This window comes from Capra hircus, chromosome 22 (genome assembly GCF_001704415.2).
Source record: "Capra hircus breed San Clemente chromosome 22, ASM170441v1, whole genome shotgun sequence".
NCBI lineage: Eukaryota > Metazoa > Chordata > Mammalia > Artiodactyla > Bovidae > Capra > Capra hircus.
This window is the reverse complement of record NC_030829.1, coordinates 7,702,511-7,721,144: the sequence shown is the minus strand read 5'-3', so window position 1 is coordinate 7,721,144 and position 18,634 is coordinate 7,702,511. Positions and strand designations below refer to the sequence as shown.

At 40.5% G+C, this 18,634-nt stretch overlaps 1 protein-coding gene across 23 annotated transcripts in view; it reads left to right on the top strand.

Moving 5' to 3' along the window:
• Positions 1-18,634, top strand: part of CLASP2 (cytoplasmic linker associated protein 2) — a 180,343-nt gene that overhangs the window by 95,677 nt on the left and 66,032 nt on the right. For all 23 annotated transcript variants that reach the window (XM_018067148.1, XM_018067145.1, XM_018067144.1 and 20 more), the window contains 2 exons: positions 3,061-3,116; positions 4,295-4,468. In XM_018067148.1, coding sequence (XP_017922637.1) covers positions 3,061-3,116; positions 4,295-4,468 — 230 coding nt within the window. The remainder of the gene's footprint in view (positions 1-3,060; positions 3,117-4,294; positions 4,469-18,634) is intronic.

Below are 18,634 nucleotides of genomic sequence, written 5' to 3'. Positions count from 1 at the left end.
CTCAAACTCATGTCCATTGAGTCGGGATGCCATCCAGCCATCTCATCCTCTGTCGTCCCCTTCTCCTCCTGCCCCCAATCCCTCCCAGCAGCAGAGTCTTTTCCAATGAGTCAACTTTTTGCATGAGGTGGCGGAAGTACAGGAGTTTCAGCTTTAGCATCATTCCTTCCAAAGAACACCCAGGGCTGATCTCCTTCAGAATGGACTGGTTGGATCTCCTTGCAGTCCAAGGGACTCTCAAGAGTCTTCTCCAGCACCACAGTTGAAAAGCATCAATTCTTCGGCGCTCAGCTTTCTTCACAGTCCAACTCTCACAACCATACATGACTAATGGAAAAACCATGATATGATCACGATGGTGTGATCATTCACCTAGAGCCAGACATCCTGAAATGTGAAGTCAAGTGGGCCTTAGAAAGCATCACTACAAACAAAGCTGGTGGAGGTGATGGAATTCCAGTGGAGCTATTTCAAATCCTGAAAGATGATGCTATGAAAGTGCTGCACTCAATATGCCAGCAAATTTGGAAAACTCAGCAGTGGCCACAGGACTGGAAAAGGTCAGTTTTCATTCCAATCCCAAAGAAAAGCAATGCCAAAGAATGCTCAAACTACCACACAATTGCACGCATCTCACATGCTAGTAAAGTAATGCTCAAAATTCTCCAAGCCAGGCTTCAGCAATACGTGAACCGTGAACTTCCAGATGTTCAAGCTGGTTTTAGAAAAGGCAGAGGAATCAGAGATCAAATTGCCAACATCCGCTGGATCATTGAAAAAGCAGGAGAGTTCCAGAAAAACATCTACTTCTGCTTTATTGACTATGCCAAAGCCTTTCACTGTGTGGATCACAAGAAACTGTGGAAAATTCTGAAAGAGATGGCAATACCAGACCACCTCACCTGCCTCTTGAGAAACCTGTATACAGATCAGGAAGCAACAGTTAGAACTGGACATGGAACAACAGACTGGTTCCAAATAGGGAAAGGAGTACATCAAGGCTGTATATTGTCACCCTGCTTATTTAACTTCTATGCAGAGTACATCATGAGAAACGCTGGGCTGGAAGAAGCACAAGCTAGAATCAAGATTGCCAGGAGAAATATCAATAACCTCAAATATGCAGATGACACCACCCTTATGGCAGAAAGTGAAGAAGAACTAAAAAGCCTCCTGATGAAACTGAAAGAGGAGAGTGAAAAAGTTGGCTTAAAGCTCAACAATCAGAAAATGAAGATCATGGCATCTGGTCCCATCACTTCATGGGAAATAGATGGGGAAACAGTGGAAACAGTGTCAGACTTTTATTTTGGGGGGCTCCAAAATCACTGCAGATGGTGGCTGCAGCCATGAAATTAAAAGATGCTTACTCCTTGGAAGAAAGTTTATGACCAACCTAGATAGCATATTGAAAAGCAGAGACATTACTTTGCCAACAAAGGTCCGTTTAGTCAAGGCTATGGTTTTTCCAGTGATCTTACTCTAGTAGAACATCTTTAAATGTAAACAACTTTGAAATCTGTGGACTTGAATCAATCTGCCTCAACATAACAGTTTTAGGAGACAATTATAAAAATAATATAATATTGGGTTTGATAACCAAATGCCAAATTTGCCATTTAATAATAATAACTTAGGGCTTCCCTGGTGACTCAGTTGGTAAAAAATTGACCTGCAACATGGAGACCCGGGTTCGATCCCTGGGCCAGGAAAATCCCTTGGAGAAGGGAATAGCAATCCACTCCAGTATTCTTGCCTGGAGAATTCCATGGACAGAGGAGCCTTGTGGGCTGCAGTCCATGGGGTCACAGAGTCGGACACAGCTGAGCGACTTATACACAATAATAACTTAAGAATATTTTCAGTAGTCTGACATTTAACCTCTCTTCCCCTCACCTTTAAAATTTGTAGATAGGGAATTCCCTGGCAGTCCAGGGGTTAGGACTCTGTGCTCTCACTGTCACAGACCCAGGTTCAGTCCCTGGTCTGGGAACTAAAAATCCCACAGGCTGACTCCTCTGATGGTCCAGTGGTCTAAGAATCCCCCGCCAATGCGGAGAATGCAGACTCGGTCCCTAGTCTGGGAAGATTGTGCCTGCCACAGGGCACCAAGCCCGCGCGCCACAGCTGCTGAGCCTGTGATCTGCCGCGCAAGAGCCACAGCTGCTGAAGCCGCGCGCTCCAGAGCCTGAGCTCCGCAAGAGAGGCCTCCACAAGAATGCCTGGGACCACAGCTAGAGGAAGCCGGCACACCAAGGACGATCCAGCGCAGCCAAAGATGAATGATGAAATCTTAAAAGATCCCGCAAGCCACACAGCACGACAAGCAAGTGAACAAACGAATAATATAATAAAGTGAAATAAAATTCATAGGTTTACTTTCCAGACCCTCTTACACACTTAGATATGTTTATTTTGGGGCTGCAGAGTAACATTGTAGTTAAAGGTAAGTAATCAGGAAAGATATTAAAGGAGGCAGTGGATTCTTTTGAAATGATTCTGGCTGTTTTGCTTTCTAATCATGTTAATACACGTTACCCTCAGCAGCAGTTTGCAGCTTTGTTTCTCTTGCCCCGCACAGGAACACTTATTGGCACTACTGTAGATGGCATTATATCTACAGAGTAATTGCTTGACTTTCCAGTGGCCACAACTGTTATGACTTAGGTGATGGAGGCTTTGGTTTCACTGAACTCCCTGTGTACTGGGAATAGTACTCCCTTTCTCTCCTTCTAAGTAAAATACCTCAGAATAAAAGTGTTGGAGAGTGCCATTATTGAGTTCCCCGTTATAATATGTGTGCCGAGGACAAGAGTGAATAGCAGCCACCTGGTCCCTGTTCCTGTAGAGCTTACAGTCTTTATTCAGTGCTAGTATTTCATTTTTGCCTCACAACTAATTTAGATACAAGTTATGCATGACAACAACTGTTTGGAAGTAATTTGTTAAAGAAAAATTGAAACCAAGTACTTCTCAACTCTTCAGAAATCTCAGTGGTGTTTCATTAAGTGTTGTCAGAGGAGTGATAAATTATTAAAAGTATTTCTTTTTACCTTGCAGTCGCCCTTTTTCTGCAAAATGGTCTACAGCAAACCCATCTGCTGTGGCTGGAAGAGGTAAATTGCCTTTTTAAGAGTCATAGCATATTTAACTTAATAAAGTAAAAGTGACTTTATAAATAAAAGTTACTCTGTAAAAAGCTTTTCTCACTCAGAGTGTCATCAAGAATTTAAAAGTTTAAAACATTTATAAAGTTTTCCTTAAAAGTTTTTGAAGCACATTAGAACTGTTTAAAAGCTAAACAGTTAAAAACAATAGCTTTTAAACTGTTTTCATGTGACCAACAAGGAGAAAATCATTTTACATTGTAAATGCCACACATATACACTTCACAACCTGTGTTTGTATACCATATACATGTACTACCTACAATGTATTATATGTAATTATATACCTACAACATACATGTAACATGTGGTGTATTATATGTCAATATATCTGTATAGTGTAATCTGAAGTTCCAGGAAGTCTACTTACCTTTACTTGTGACACACTCTGTTTTTCTGTTTTGTTTCATTTCTTTAAAGTGCCATCCTGACCCACTCAGTTAATTTCACAGCTTTATTAATGGGTCATAACTCAGAGTTTAAAGAACTCCTTATTAAAACTGAAAAACTAAACACGAGAAATTTATTTTTATTTTATTTTTTATGTTTTAATATTTATTCGGGTCCATTTTTGAACTGAGGTGACTTGTTTCAGCATCTCAGCCGTTAAACACCAGAAATTTAATGACTTAATTTGCATTGCCTGAGAGTGGCAGAACCTGAATTATTTTCTGAATTATCTTATCCCTGGACTGGTTCTACTTGCATTATTTTTATAGTCAAACAGTAGCCTTGCTGTCATCTATTTATCTTGTGTAGCACTTCAGTTTCATGAATCAGTTGTAAATATCATCCTTTCATTTACAAAACAATCCTATGAAGTTTTACAAAGTATAGTTATTTTTTCCCATTTTTTTGAAAGGGGGAAATGAGGCAGAGAAATATTGAGAAAAAATTGTCCAAGAAGATTTACTTGCAGCAACATTGAAACTGAGGCATCCTGATTTTAAAGTACTTTTGTAGAATCTATTCTTTTCTAGAAAGAATACTTTTCTAGTATCCATTTGGCCACTATTTCCTTTTTGGATCATCATTCAATATCTTGTGGTGATTTCAAGTTTGTATAATTTTTATGCCCTTTGCAATGATGAAAATAATAGAGGTTACCTTTCCTTTGTTTTTCATAGTATCAGCAGGCAGCAGCAAAGCCAGTTCTCTTCCTGGAAGCCTGCAGCGTTCACGAAGCGACATCGATGTGAATGCTGCCGCCGGCGCCAAGGCACACCATGCTGCCGGTCAGGCTGTGCGAAGTGGGCGGTTAGGCGCAGGGGCCCTGAACCCAGGCTCCTATGCATCACTAGGTAAGACAGCTCACTACAGGAAATCGTGCTGCATCTTCTCCCTGGTCTCAGGACACTAGGGACCCATCATTAATTTCAGTAACTGATCGTGGTGAAAGCTTTATCATCTCTATTTCATTCTTTCTAATTATGAATAGTCCGTACATTTTATATGATTCTGTCCTTGGAATGTAGTTCTGAGATATCTAAGATGCCTTATTTCTCCTCTTCCTAATCATCTTGATCAAAGGAACAGCTCTTGATTTGCCTGTAGAGTTATTTCCACAGTTCTGCACTACTGCCGCAGCCAGCTGCTGGTTACTGAGGAAGTCTGGTCTTACGCCCAGCTTCTCCATTCCCCTTCTCCTATCTCTGTTCCCTTCCCAAGAAGGCAAAGGCTTTTGGGAATCTGGGAAAACTGCAAAGCTTAATCATAATCAAAACTTAAACATACATCCCCAAAGCCATTCAGAGTTTGTTTTTTATATCAATCTGCCTTAAAAGTTTCTGGTTGGTTGGCCGTATTATTTGTCTTACTTTTGTGCTTCACTTTTCTTTCTCTTGAGTAATAGTGATAGAACACCAGGCAGGCAAACCATTGGCAGTCCATAGGAAGTGCAGAGATTCTGGGGGGGTGTGTGGTACATGGTAAAGGTGGCAGAGCTGCATCCAGTGAGGAAAGCATAGATTATTCGTAAAATGGTGTTAGACACATGGCTTGCAGTCTGGTACAAAATTAAGTTAGAATCATGTTTTACACTATAACAGTTTATTCCAGGTGACTAAAAAGTTGAACAAAAATACAAAGCAACTTGATGAAAACATAATAGTTGAGTATTCATCTAATCTCAGGTTGGAGAAGACATTTCTAAGTATAAAAGCCAAAAAACCATGAGGGAAAAGTCCCTCAGATCAAAATCTAAGTGTAAAAATGTAACAAGTGGCTGAAAACCGAAAGGGAAAAAGGTTTAGCCAGGTACTGCAAAAATGTAAAATGTCTCCCAAGTTTTATACATCTCGGGAAAACAGGTGAGCTTATTTTTATAGAAAAAAATTTTATATATGTCAAGAAAAGCATATTTCAGAATTGCCACCAAAACACCAGAACAAATATTGAACATGAGTTGTAACCAAACAGATGCAAAATGACCTATATATAAAACAAGAAAGTTAAAGTTAGTGACTGCTGGTCATAAAGAATGCAGTTAAAAGTACAGATGTGAAATAATCATGGAGCACTTTTATCTGAGTGGCATTTTCATGATACCCATGAAACTTTTTTAAATGTTCAATGTTTTGATGTTTTTAGAAAACTATGCCAAGAAATAAAAAGAACGTTTATTATGTTTTTAATAATGTATTAGATTCAAGTTTGATATGTTACAAGAGGAAATGTTTAAGTTATGGTATACCCTTATATATGCCATGCAGCCACTGACCAGTCATGTTTTTAATAAAGATCAAGTGATATAGCCTACCAAAAAATGTATGATAATTTCATCATTTTGTATGAAATTATACATATGAAGGGCCGGGCAAATGCGTTTTTTTTGTACGATTCATCTATATCATTGCTTGTAGCTAAAGTTCCTTTATATTTCTATATATAATGTTCTATTGTATGAATATATCAAAATTTAGTTTTCTGTTGGTGGCCATCTTGGTTGTTTCCTTTTTTTGTTGTTATTATGAATAATACTTATGAACATTTTTATTTATAGGACTGGACAAAAATGTTGACAAAGATGTCAACAGTGGGTTGATCACTGCTTTTAATTTTCATAAAACTTTTCTGTATTTGAAACATTACCTTGCTAGAAACGCATTATTATTTCAGTATATGAAAACCAGTCAATATAATATACCTTGTAGTAGAACAAAGGACAAAAATCACATGATCACTAGATGCAGAAAAGGCGTTGACAAATTCTGTCACTCTTTCATGATAAAAATACTCAACAAACTGGGATAGAAGGAAACTTTCTGAGCCTGATAAAGATATCTGTGAAAAATCCACAGCTATCATATATGACATGATGAAAGACTGGATGCTTCCCCGAAAATCAACAATAAGATAGGGATGTCCACTCTTGCCCTTCCTAAGAGCATTGCCATGGAAATTCTAGCCTGGTCAGTTAGGCTAGAAAAACAAATAAAAAATATCGAGACTGGAAAAGAAGTAAAACTTGATCTTACATATAGAAAACGTAATCTTATATATAGAAAATCTAAGAAATTCACAAAAAACTATTTGAGATTTTTAATGAGTTTAGCAAAAGTTATAGAAGGTAAGATCAATATGCAAAAATCAGCTGGATTTCTAAATGCTAGCAGTGAACAATCTGAAAATAAAGTAAGAAAGCATTTCCAATGACAATAACCTCAAAAAGAAAAAATTCTTAGGAATCTGTATAACAGAAGTGTAAGACTTCTCTAGGAATAACCACTCCTCTGTTTCTCCTTTGCTCTCATACTGCTGACACCAATGTGTGGGATTTCACACCAGCAATTCTCAGACAACAGCTGGGTATCCTTGTGCAGTTCAGTTGGAACATAATATATATTAACACAGACCTCACAGGTTAAAGGCTCCCGCCCCGACTCACACACCCTTCAGACATCAACTGCAAGTCCAGGTTGTTACCTGTGCTTCTGACCAACTGGCTGTAAGTCCGAGGTGCCCTTGCCCCCCCTCCTTTACAAAGGGAATTAAAGGATGTGAATGAGCAGTCGGATGAAGAGATACAGGGGACGAGGTCTGGAAAAGTCTGAAGCCCAGAGCTGCTTTCCCTGTGGAGCTGCGGTGTGCCGCTCTCCCAGCATATGGGTGTGTTAGATCAGCCAGAACCTCTGAATCTCGTGCTGTTGGCACTTCTATGGAGGCTTCATCACACAGTCATAGCTGAGCATTTACTTGGTCTCCAACTCCACGCCCTTCCCAGAGGATGGAGGATGGGGCTGAAAATTCTAAGCTTCAAACCATGGTTTCATCTTTCTGGTACCCTCCCGCATCCTGAAGCTATCCAGGAGCCCACTAGGAAATGCCTCATTAGAACAGAAGACACTCCTGTCACCCAGGAAATTCCAAGGAGTTTAGGAGCTCTGTCAGGTAGCAGGTCACCAGCAAATACTAGAACAAAAGGTACTCCATCCTACCACATAAGAAATTACAAGGGATTTAGGAGCTCTGCCAGGAATCAGGGCCATCTATATGTTTTCTTTCACATTTGTGCACTGAAAACTACAACACACTGTTAAGAGGATTTAAAGATCTAAATAAATGGAAAGACATTCATTGTTAAGATAGGAAATTGAATTACAGATTCAATGTAATCCCTCCCAAAAGTCCAGCTACCTTTTTACAGAAATTGACAAACTGCTCCTAAAATTCATATGAAAATGCAGAGGATCCAGAATAGATGAAATGATCTTGGGAAAAAAAGAGCAGACTTGGTATACTCACACTTTCCGATTTCAGAACTTACTTCAAAGCTGCAGTAATCTAGTCTGTGTGGTACTGGCATAAAGGTAGACATATACACCAATGCAAAGAATTGAGAGTCCAGAAATAAACCCATGTATCTATGATCAGTTGATTTTCAACAAGGGTGCCAAGACCATGCCGTAGAGAAGAATTCTTTTCAACAAATGGTGCTGGAACAACAGGATAGCCACATGCCAAGAAATGAATTTTGACCTCTACCTCATACTATATCCAAAATACTAACTCAAAATAGATTAAAGACCCAAATGTAAGAGCTACAGCTATAAAGCTCTTAGAAGGAAACACGTGTATAAATCTTCATTATCTTGAATAATGTGATGTTTTCTTAGATACTTTACCAGACACACAAAACTGAAGAGAAGCTGGATAAAGCTTGGACTTCATCAAAATTAAAAATTTTGTTTCAAAGGGCACCATCAAGAAAGTGAAGAAACAACCCACAAAATAGAGAAAATGTGCAAATCATGTATCTGATTAAGGACTTAGATCTCAAATATATAAAGAATTTTTATAACTCAGTAACAAAAAGACAATTCTGTTTAAAAAATAGGCAAAGGATTTGAATACGCATTTCTCTAAAGACAATATACAAATTACCAATGAAAGCACATAAAAAGATGCTCAATATCTTTAGACATTAGGGAAATGAAATTCGAAAGTGTTATGCCCAGAGTCCGAGTCCCCAAAACTGAGAGAATAAGATGTCCACAGCAATGCAGAAGCATAAAGGGGTTTATTGCTAGCTCGAGTTAGGGCCCAGGTCTCATCCAGCACAGTGGAATCCATCAAGAGCCCCGAGCTCTGAATCACATCTACTTTTATACAGACGGTTCTTTGTTCCTGTAACAGCATAGCTGATTGGTTAAACCATACGCGTGCGTGGGACTTTTAACCTCTCATCCCTATCCGGATTGGCTCAGGTCTGGCGTGGGCGGGGGGCTATGGGGATTTTTTCTGATTGGTCGAGCTACACTGCCTGCGGGAGTTCCCAGTGCCTCAGCTTTCCTAGAGACTAAACCTCAGGCCTAGCCTGCCCCTTAGAGCCTATCCTGGCTTCAGTTTGGTCCTAACATTCCCCCCTGTCTTCAGCTACATAGAGGAATCTTACTCTTTATTTGGGGGCAGGGCCTGATACTGTTGCCTCAGTACCATCAGTTGGACGGTATTGACACGGTCTTTTACAAAGGCAACAAGCTTAGTTATTATGCATGGACCAAAAGTAAGTATTAATAGTAGCACTATTAGAGGGCCCACCAGGGTGGAAATTAGCATTGTTAACCACAGGGACTGTTGGAACCAGGACTCAAATTAATTTTGAGACATTTTTTTTCTTTTTTTGATTTAGCCCTTTTTTTATCTTGGCCAGGGACTCCCTGATTACCCCTGAGTGATTCACATAAAAACAACGTTTTTCCCCTAACACAGCACATAGGCCCCCTGAGGGACTTCATACTCAGATACTTTTTGGGAATTGGGGCGGAGGTCTCTTTCTTCTGTAACTTCTTCCTGCTGTGCATGGGTGTAGGCCTGCCTAGCAGAGCAGAAGTCTCTCTACCTGATCTAAGTTGGGGTTTTTCACATCTGAAACCAGCTTTTACCCTTATAGTTGCAGCAGTTTAGTTGGCCCCTCTCAGAGATGAAATAGACAAGGGCCAAACAAGAGACCTAACAGGATGGTCATCTCTGGTCCCCGGAAACAGAAGGCAACATTTGGGGTGAGGGTTACAGGGTTTGTGACCCCTTCTGATTGGTTGGTGGTGAGGCAACAGAGCAGTGCTCCAAGAATCTTGTGTTCAGTCTGAAGTTACCATCTTCCACCTGGGTGGGGGCTCAAAGACATTGTTATGCATATTTCTTTGAGTAGGAACCAGGACTCTGTCTGGAGGCTGTACCAACCTTTGATAGTTTCTGTTTTTGTATCCCCTCCCTTCCCTGATTAGCAATTATTTGAATCTATGCTTTGGAATTCAGGGAAGGCCAAGGAGGCTGAACAAAATCTATATCCTACAGATAAGAAATGGAGAACACAGAGCAGATCTTGTACTCCAGAGCCCCACAGAGTCCCGCTCTGTTTTAATTTTAGGGAACTAGGCAACAATGACTATGATAACTTTCTGTCAAAATGGGGCATAGGACTGCCCCAGCTTGGAGCAATACAAGCTGTAATCTGAAAGTACACCCATAGCATCACCTAGTTATTTTCCAGGATATCTAAACCGTAGCTACTCTATTTTGACTTTTAATTATAAACTGTTTTTTTAATAGCCAAAGCAGATTTTACTGTTAATGATGTCAGTGTTTTTCTAGATATGAGAAGATGCAAGAATTGGGACTCATAAAATCTTTTCCTGAAAAGATCTATCTGATGGCCTGTTTTGCCAGTTTTTCCCAGAGCACAGAGTGCCTCATTTTTTATTTTTACTCTGAACTCCTTTCAGGGGCGTTGAAAGTCAGCAGTTGCAGCGGCCATGATTTAATCTTTGTAGATGCAGATGGCGAGTGTCAGTCTTCAGTTGGCAGAGCCCCTTTTTGCTCATAAACTTGACCATGATTATGAGGGGGCCACTTCATGACCGTTTTATCCCATGGTGCTGAGAGTGTCCATTCTCAGGTAAACAGGCCACTCAATGTGCTGTTACTGGACTAGGCCATAAAACAGTATCTAAAATTCTCTGGACCACCTGTCTTTCTAGCTTTTTGGTCCAGGAAAATATTTCCTCTTGTTGCTTCTTGCCATATCTAGAGTTACACTGTTACCATCATTGATCTTATATGGGACTATATATTATTCTATTAGAGGCCTCACACACATACAGTGTAAGAAACAGCAATTTTGTAAAACAGGTGAAATACAAATAACATAGCCAGCAGTATTAGTAAAGTCACAAGTAAGACTCATGTTAAGAACTTCCATTAGATGTAGCCCAGTATACCTTCAGGTTATCTGATTTAGTCTGCCCTGTAGAATCTTTATCTTCCAGGGAAATTATATATTGGCACCATCTATAAGGCACATAGCCCAGTTTTCTAGTGTCACTAGACTGATTATCTTTAGTATGGTTTAATTTTTTAAGTAAATTTTCTTAGGGCCAACCAGTTAGAGTCTGGTAATAGAGAAATTTACCAAGGTAACCAAGAACTAGACACATGTTATTGGCCACAAACCCAACAATTGGATTGATTTTTAAAACTAGCATAGGATCAGGCCTATGATAAAAAAAGCATTTGACTTACATGCAAAGGTCTAAGAAGTCAAGAAAACATAAGTGATCATATGAATCGGGTCCCGCATCTCGGGGAAGCTGTCTCCCTCTGATGTCGTCGTCTTCTCATCCTGGTGTAGTGTAGTTTCGCCTGATAAAAAAGTCCTTCCATCCATGTTGGAGACAGCCCCTTAAATTATGTCTTTTTCCAGTCCTGGTTGCAGGTCATGAGGCATCTGACCTTCATCCAAAGATAGATTACTGAGATAAGCTTCAGAAACAAACTTAGGGTGTTCTTCAAGAATTCAATTAAATTTTACATTAACGTCACATAACAGCAAAGAACTGTCTAAGAGATGAGTCCTTCTAGATGCAGACCTCCATTAACAAACTGGGATTTAACATTTCGAAATACCTTTTTTTCCTTAAAGTTACCCTTATTTTTATTAAATATAACCAAATTAAGGCTAGTTTGTTTGCAAAATAGGTCTGTTCTCACTGATTTTGGTCTGATGATTTTTATAATCATAATTGATCATAGGCTTTTTATTTTGCTGAAATATTTATAGAGTCTCAGACTGAACTTTTAAAATAAAACAGGGTTGGGAATCTCACACCAAAGGCTTATCACAGATTTTGCCTAACAAATCTAGGTGAATTCTTCCCTTTTTAAGGTCTCAAAAATTTCTTGAGATTTTTGTATCCGTGAGATAACCTTCCTAACTCACTTGATAAACTTACTGGAAACCTAAGAACTTCCAATTTTTGGAGGAGTCAGATAGAAAATATAATTGTTTTGTTTATAATGTTTAATTTTACCAAAGTATTGTCATAATTAGTTTGAGAGGAAGATTTCCCCTACTCCCTGAAAACATAAGATTTAGCCCCATAATTTTTCAGATAGAAACTATAAAAGTTATAAGCATATTCACTGGTTTATTCAGTCCTTTTGCTAACTTTTGTGAAGTCATCAGGTTTTCCATTAAAATACCAGGACATATCAGAATATTAAAAACTCCATATAATTTTTAGGATATCTGTATTAGTAATTTTACCCTACATTATAATATGAGCAGATTTATTACTCATTTGATAATCTTTTTTATGAAATTTAACCAACCAAATAAACACAGTTTAATATCTCTCTTTGGGATGCTTCAGGGGCCCTCTGAAGCACCCCAAAGTTAGCTAGAAGCCAAAAGTGCTTCATAGAATGATTTAGGAAGTTTTGTCAACAAATATCAGAAAGGTTTCAAGCACTCAGTCAGATGGGACTATAGGTCACTGTGAAACAATAGCTATTCACTCAGCCAAAGTAACAATATGGGATTTCAGAGGCAAATACAGAACAGACCACTTAAGAGGCAAATAAACTTAAATCTATTATCAAATGCAGTTTAACATCTGAAGAAAGTGTGTCCTTTTAACAGAGAGAAAAGCCAAATTCGAGTTTTTGCGCCAGCTTATTTTTAGTTATTAACAGTCCCAAATTTCTTTAGCTTCTTTGTAAGAGGAAACTAATGTTCAGTAATAAATGTTTTAAAATCTTACTCTATTTGGAAATGAGCTAGCTAGTCAGTGAACTTCCATCACTTAGTTTAGCGCAACCCAATTCAAGTTACCCCAATTGGGACAGACTATTTCAGACAGACATTCCTAAAGCATAATTATTCTTAATAGAGTTTATCTAAAAGCTCATATCTCATTTACATTTTTTTTGAAGTTTTTTACTTGAGGTAATTTTCTTGTTGACAAACTTGTAACATATAATATTTAACTTATATTAAACCTAGGTACAATGAAAATTTTTTTTAACGTTAATTACTCTAAGACATGTCTATATTAGATAGGTCAACAAACAAACATTAATATCAGGTATTTAACATTGAATATTTTCCAGTTCACATGAACCTGGAATTTATTGTTTAATTTAGAATTACTTGATTTGTAAGCGCTTACCTTTTTTAAGCCAGATAAATAGATCTCATATACAAATTAACCTCAAAAATATTACCCAGAGACAGAGACATACCAAGACATATTTAGACAGACACAGTGCAAGATCTAGCTTTAAGTCTTTTTTTTTTCCTCAGTGTCAGGAGTTAGAGATAGTCTAACTAAGTGTTCTTAAGAGCCCTGGTCTCAAGGCACAGGGAAAGAAAACCAAGTTCTAACAAATGGCGGCAGGTCTAAACCACATGGTGGCCAGACAAAGCAAAATGGCCATCAAAAATCACTACACAGATCACAGAGTTAAAACACACATATAAACCCGGCAGTCCTCATCAAAGTGAAAGTGAAGTCGCTCAGTCATATCAGACTGTTTGCGACCTGTGGACTGTAGCCCACCAAGCCTTTCCGTAACATCAAAGATTTTAAGGGAGGAAAGGAAGCCAGGTTGAAAGAAGAAGGGGGAGGAGGCGGGAGAGGGGGCAAAAGGGGTGGCCTTACAGATGTCTCCTGCCACCTACAGGTACCGAGGCATTATGGGACTTTTCCCTGGGCTTCCAGGGAGGAAGGACTGGAACTCGGCCCTACCAGAAATCAGAACCAGAATTCGAGTTCTCTGCCAAGAGGAGGTGATCAGTCTCCAATCCTCAGCTCAGGCTGAGGGCCCTTTGACCAGATTTCTGCATCCAGGACCAGGGGACTAGAAAAACAGGGAAGGATAGGAAGGGTTAAGGAGAGGAGACAGAGAGGGAAGGGGAGAGAGATCAATAAAGTCTCTTGTTCCTTACCGGTCGGGGCACTCTAGCCAGTTGTCCACGTCAGGAGGAGACCAGGGACAAAAGGGTCCCAGTTGTGGCCACTGGGTCTGGTCCATTGGCAGGCAAGCTGGCCCCTGAGTACCCTGAGTGGTCAGGATGTCAGTCTCGGTGAAGAAGAATCCCACCAGTCACCATTTGTTGCAGGAAGAGGGGACCCCTTCCAGGGCCCTAAACTGGGCTCTTGCCTAACACTCGGAAATGAATTGTCCGAGGAGACATACGTGCTGACAAAGCAAGAGATTTTATTGGGAAAGGGCACCCGGGTGGAGAGCAGCAGCGTAAGGAAACCCAGGAGAACTGCTCTGCCGCGTGGCTCACAATGTACAGGCAGTGTCTCCTTTAAACCTTTCCCGAACTCTTCCGGTTGGTGGAGGCTTATTAGTTCCGTATTTTTTATCAGGATCTCCTGTCATAAAACAACTCATGCAAATGGTTACTATGGTGCCTGGCCAGGGTGGGGCGGTTTCAATCAGTGTGCTTCCCCTAACAATTTCCCCTGCAAGATGGGGTATATAGCGGCGCCGTTGGTTCAGGCTCCTTGAGATTCTTTGGGTTCTTTCTTACGTGTGTCGCCAACACCTGAGGGGTTGAAAATCCCTGTTGAGGCAAAAAAGGTTTTACCCAAGGAGGTGGGGGGGGGGAGGGCTTGGTCAGGGTGTCCGATCCGCAGTCGGAAGATGATATCTTGGACTTGGTGTACAGTTCCCAAGTCAAAGGTGCTTTCTGAGGGCCAGCCTACATGGAAGGTCGGCCATTGTGCGCTGCAAAAAGTTATTAATTTGTTCTTCTTCACCAGCACCGATAGATTCTGTGCTCTAGACTTAAAATCAGAGAAGTGGTCAGTCCTAAGAGACAAAGGAGTAGAAGTTGTTTGTCCCATGATTACAGAGAAAAACACAGGAGACCAAATGAGCACACAAAGAGCAGAGACAGTGCCGGCTCTCACACAGACGCAACAGACACAACAAGTGCACATCGGCCAGAAGCACAGGACTAGGTCTTCCCGGGCCCCCTTTCTTTAACCTTTTTCTCCCCTTGACAGTATCTTACCAGCAGGACGTCCACAGAGCCAGCCGCCTCCCCAGCATAATGCCAGGCCTCAGCCTTACGCTGGGCTTAACCAGAAAACAGAGCCAGCTCCCCAGCACAATGCCAGGCCTCGGCCTTACGCTGGGCTTAACCAGAAAACAGAGCCAGCTGCCTCCCCAGCACAATGCCAGGCCTCGGCCTTACACTGGACTTAACCAGAAAACACTGGTGTTCAGAGATCTCTCCTCCTAGTGAGGAAACCCCTTCTGCCGGGAGAGTGTTATTCTTCCCAGTTAAAGGGATCCCGGACGAGCCCCCAAATGTTATGCCCAGAGTCCGAGTCCCCAAAACTGAGAGAATAAGATGTCCACAGCAATGCAAAAGCATAAAGGGGTTTATTGCTAGCTCGAGTTAGGGCCCGGGTCTCATCCAGCACAGTGGAATCCGACAAGAGCCCTGAGCTCTGAATCACATCTACTTTTATACAGACGGTTCTTTGTTCCTGTAACAGCATAGCTGATTGGTTAAACCGTACGCGTGCGCAGGACTTTTAACCTCGCATCCCTATCCGGATTGGCTCAGGTCTGGCACAGGCGGGGGACTATGGGGATTTTTTCTGATTGGTCCAGCTACACTGCCTGCGGGAGTTCCCAGTGCCTCAGCTTTCCTAGAGACTAAACCTCAGGCCTAGCCTGCCCCTTAGAGCCTGTCCTGGCTTCAGTTTGGTCCTAACAGAAAGCACCTCTTCATACTCACTAGGATGGCTGGTGAAGATATGGAGAAATTGAAACGTCACATACTGCTCATGGAATGTAAGCAGAGCCACCCTGGGAACAGCTTGACAGTTTCTCAAAAAGCGAAACAGAGAGTTCCACTCCCAGCTGTTTACCCAAGACATATGAAACATAGGTTCTCATTAAAATATATACATGAATAAATGTTCAAGCAACATTATTCATAATAGCGTAAAGTGGAAACAACTCAAATGTTCATCAGCTGGTAACTGGTTAAGCAGATATTACATACAATGAGACAGAATATCACTCAGCCATAAAAAGGATCATACTACATAAAAATGGAGTACTAGTGCATCCTCTAAGATGATGGAACTTGAAAGCATTATCAAGTTAGGTACATACTGGCGCATATTTATGATTCCGTTTGCATGAAATGCCTAGAATAGGTGAATCCACAGAAACATAAGTTAGTTGTTGCGAAGTGATGGGAGTTGGGAAAAATAGAGGGTGACATCAGTGGGTGTAAGATTTCTTTTTGAAGTGATGAAGGTGTTCTGGAATTGTATATTTATGAGGGTTGTGCAGGCTTGTGAATATATTAAAAGCACTGAATTGTGTACTATGAAAGTGACTTTTATGGTACATGAATTATACATTAATTTTTTAAGTGGGGAAAAATGGGAAACATAATAAAATTTACTCATTGTGAGTCTTAACAATAAAAACATTTAACAGCTTTTATTTTTTAGTACTAGGAAAAAAATACTGAATTTGAAATGTTTGAATGTGAATTTGAAAGCCATTTGCTGCAATGTTTTTTTCATAAGAAAGTCGTAACAGTGCCATGAGATTCCTTAATTTGTTTCTTTGGTTCCTTAAGGTTTGAAGAGCATGTTTGCTTTCTTACAGAAGGGAAAGGTGCCCTGTGTCCTCTTTTTTTCCTGACCCAGGCTCACACTCGGGGACAATGAGATACTTGCCTGTGGCTCTTTCCAGGGCTTAGAGAATAGATTTTCTCATTCTTTCTATTTCTGTGTCTTTTTCTCTTTTCCTTACTGTCTTCCTTCCTTCCTTCCCTCCCTCCTTTCCTCTCTTCTTCCTTCCTAGATGCCCTCCTCCCCTCTTTCTGACCTTTCTTATACAGATGTGACTTGTGTTTTCTTTGTTTTCTTCCCTTTGATTCTGTTTATAATGGCTGAACATTTATGGATCCAGAGATAATATGCTTCTGTACTGAAACAGTCTCTCAGTCTATCAGTAGGTTGCTAAAGGATGAGCAGCTAAAAGCTTGTTGAGTTTTATGCATTTTGAGTTTGACGTCGCGGAGACATCAACCTGGAATTGTTATGGAGGCACAGTGGTATATGAGAAAGAATTACATACAATGGCAGAAAACTCAGGAGAGACCTGTGTTTGAGATTAGGCTCAGAAATGATTAGAGATTGTTCTTATTGTAATCTTTCAATATTAAACTCAGTACATTACTTAAAGCAGTTGCCACTGGGTTTTTCCGCCACTGAAGTACTGAATCCTTTAACAGTGGGATATGATGAGTGTTTTGAGGTTTACCCTTTAAAACTTTATCCTGAGAAGTTTGATAGAATGGGAGACAGGAATTTCTATGAAGGAAACCTTGATATATCTATGCCAAATTTATGAATATTTGTTCTCAATGGCTAGGTTTGTGAGATTGCCTAAATGAAAAAGAAAGTAAATTATTTCAGTGGTATCATGTGACAGAAGTCAGACTTCTTTGATTGAGGAAGAAGTTGGAAGGAGAATCTGCATAAATTATTCCTATGCTTAATGGTTGAGAAGAGATGAAAAAACATTGTAGCAATTATCCATAGTTAAAGGTTAATGAACTTTTTGTTTTTTCAAAATTAAGGGAGTTACATATGTTTGTATACTAAGTTGGTAGGATCAGTAGAGAAGAAAAAGTTAAAATGCAAGAATGAGAGGAAATCACTTATGGCCAGAATTCTTATGAAAGGCATAAGGAATAGGATGTATAGCACTAGGGAGTTAGCCTTGGGTGTTGAAAGGTCATCAGCGTCACTGAGGTAGGGGGAAGAAAAGGAAGAAGCAGGTAGTTCACACGTCTTTGGGGCAGCTGGGCGTTGAGAACCACATCATCAGGAGTTTGTTGCGTCTGTGTTTTCACGTTTGAGGAAATAGAGTCAGGACACTGCTAATAAAAAGCAGGATGTCTGAGAGGCGACTGGAAGTGTGCTACAGCTTGTTGAGGGGTCACAAGAGGTGGGGTGCTCTTCTGGACTTCCTGCAGCCTCCCACGCGGTTAAGAGACTTGCTGGAAGAACTCACACGACTTGGCTGTACTCATGGCTGAGGCTTATTAGAGCAAAAGGACACCCAGCAGGATCAGCAAGGGAAAACAACCCACTGGATGTTCTGGAGGCGTCGAGGCACAGACTTTCAGTTATCCCTCCCAGAGGCAAAATGATGGGCTGTATGAAACATGCTCCTTCCTCCGGCAGTGACTGTAGCACATTTGCGTAATGTTTCTGCCCAGAGAGACTCACTTAAGATTCAGCCCAGGGTGAGGGTAAAGGGGGGGTGGTTAGGTAGGCACTGCCATATACCCAGCCACAATTACCAACATCTATTCTCCCAAAGAGAGAGCAGGTATTCCTCATAAATCACATTATCTGCGAAAACAGTTCAGGCAAGTTCCTTTAACGGGAGTTCGATACCTTGTCCCCAACACTGAAACAGTCAGGATCCAGAACTAACTTACCAGTGGCCAGCTAAGGGCCAGCCCTGTAATTAGGCTCTTCTGAAGAGTATCAGGCCTGGTATGTTAATAATTTTCTGCACAATCACTCAAGGCCAAGCCTGATGATTACCCTAGTTTCTAGCAGTGCCTTTATGCATGCCTTTGTGGTTTTATAATTGTCTCCGTTGGGGCACCTCAGTGTAGCGTG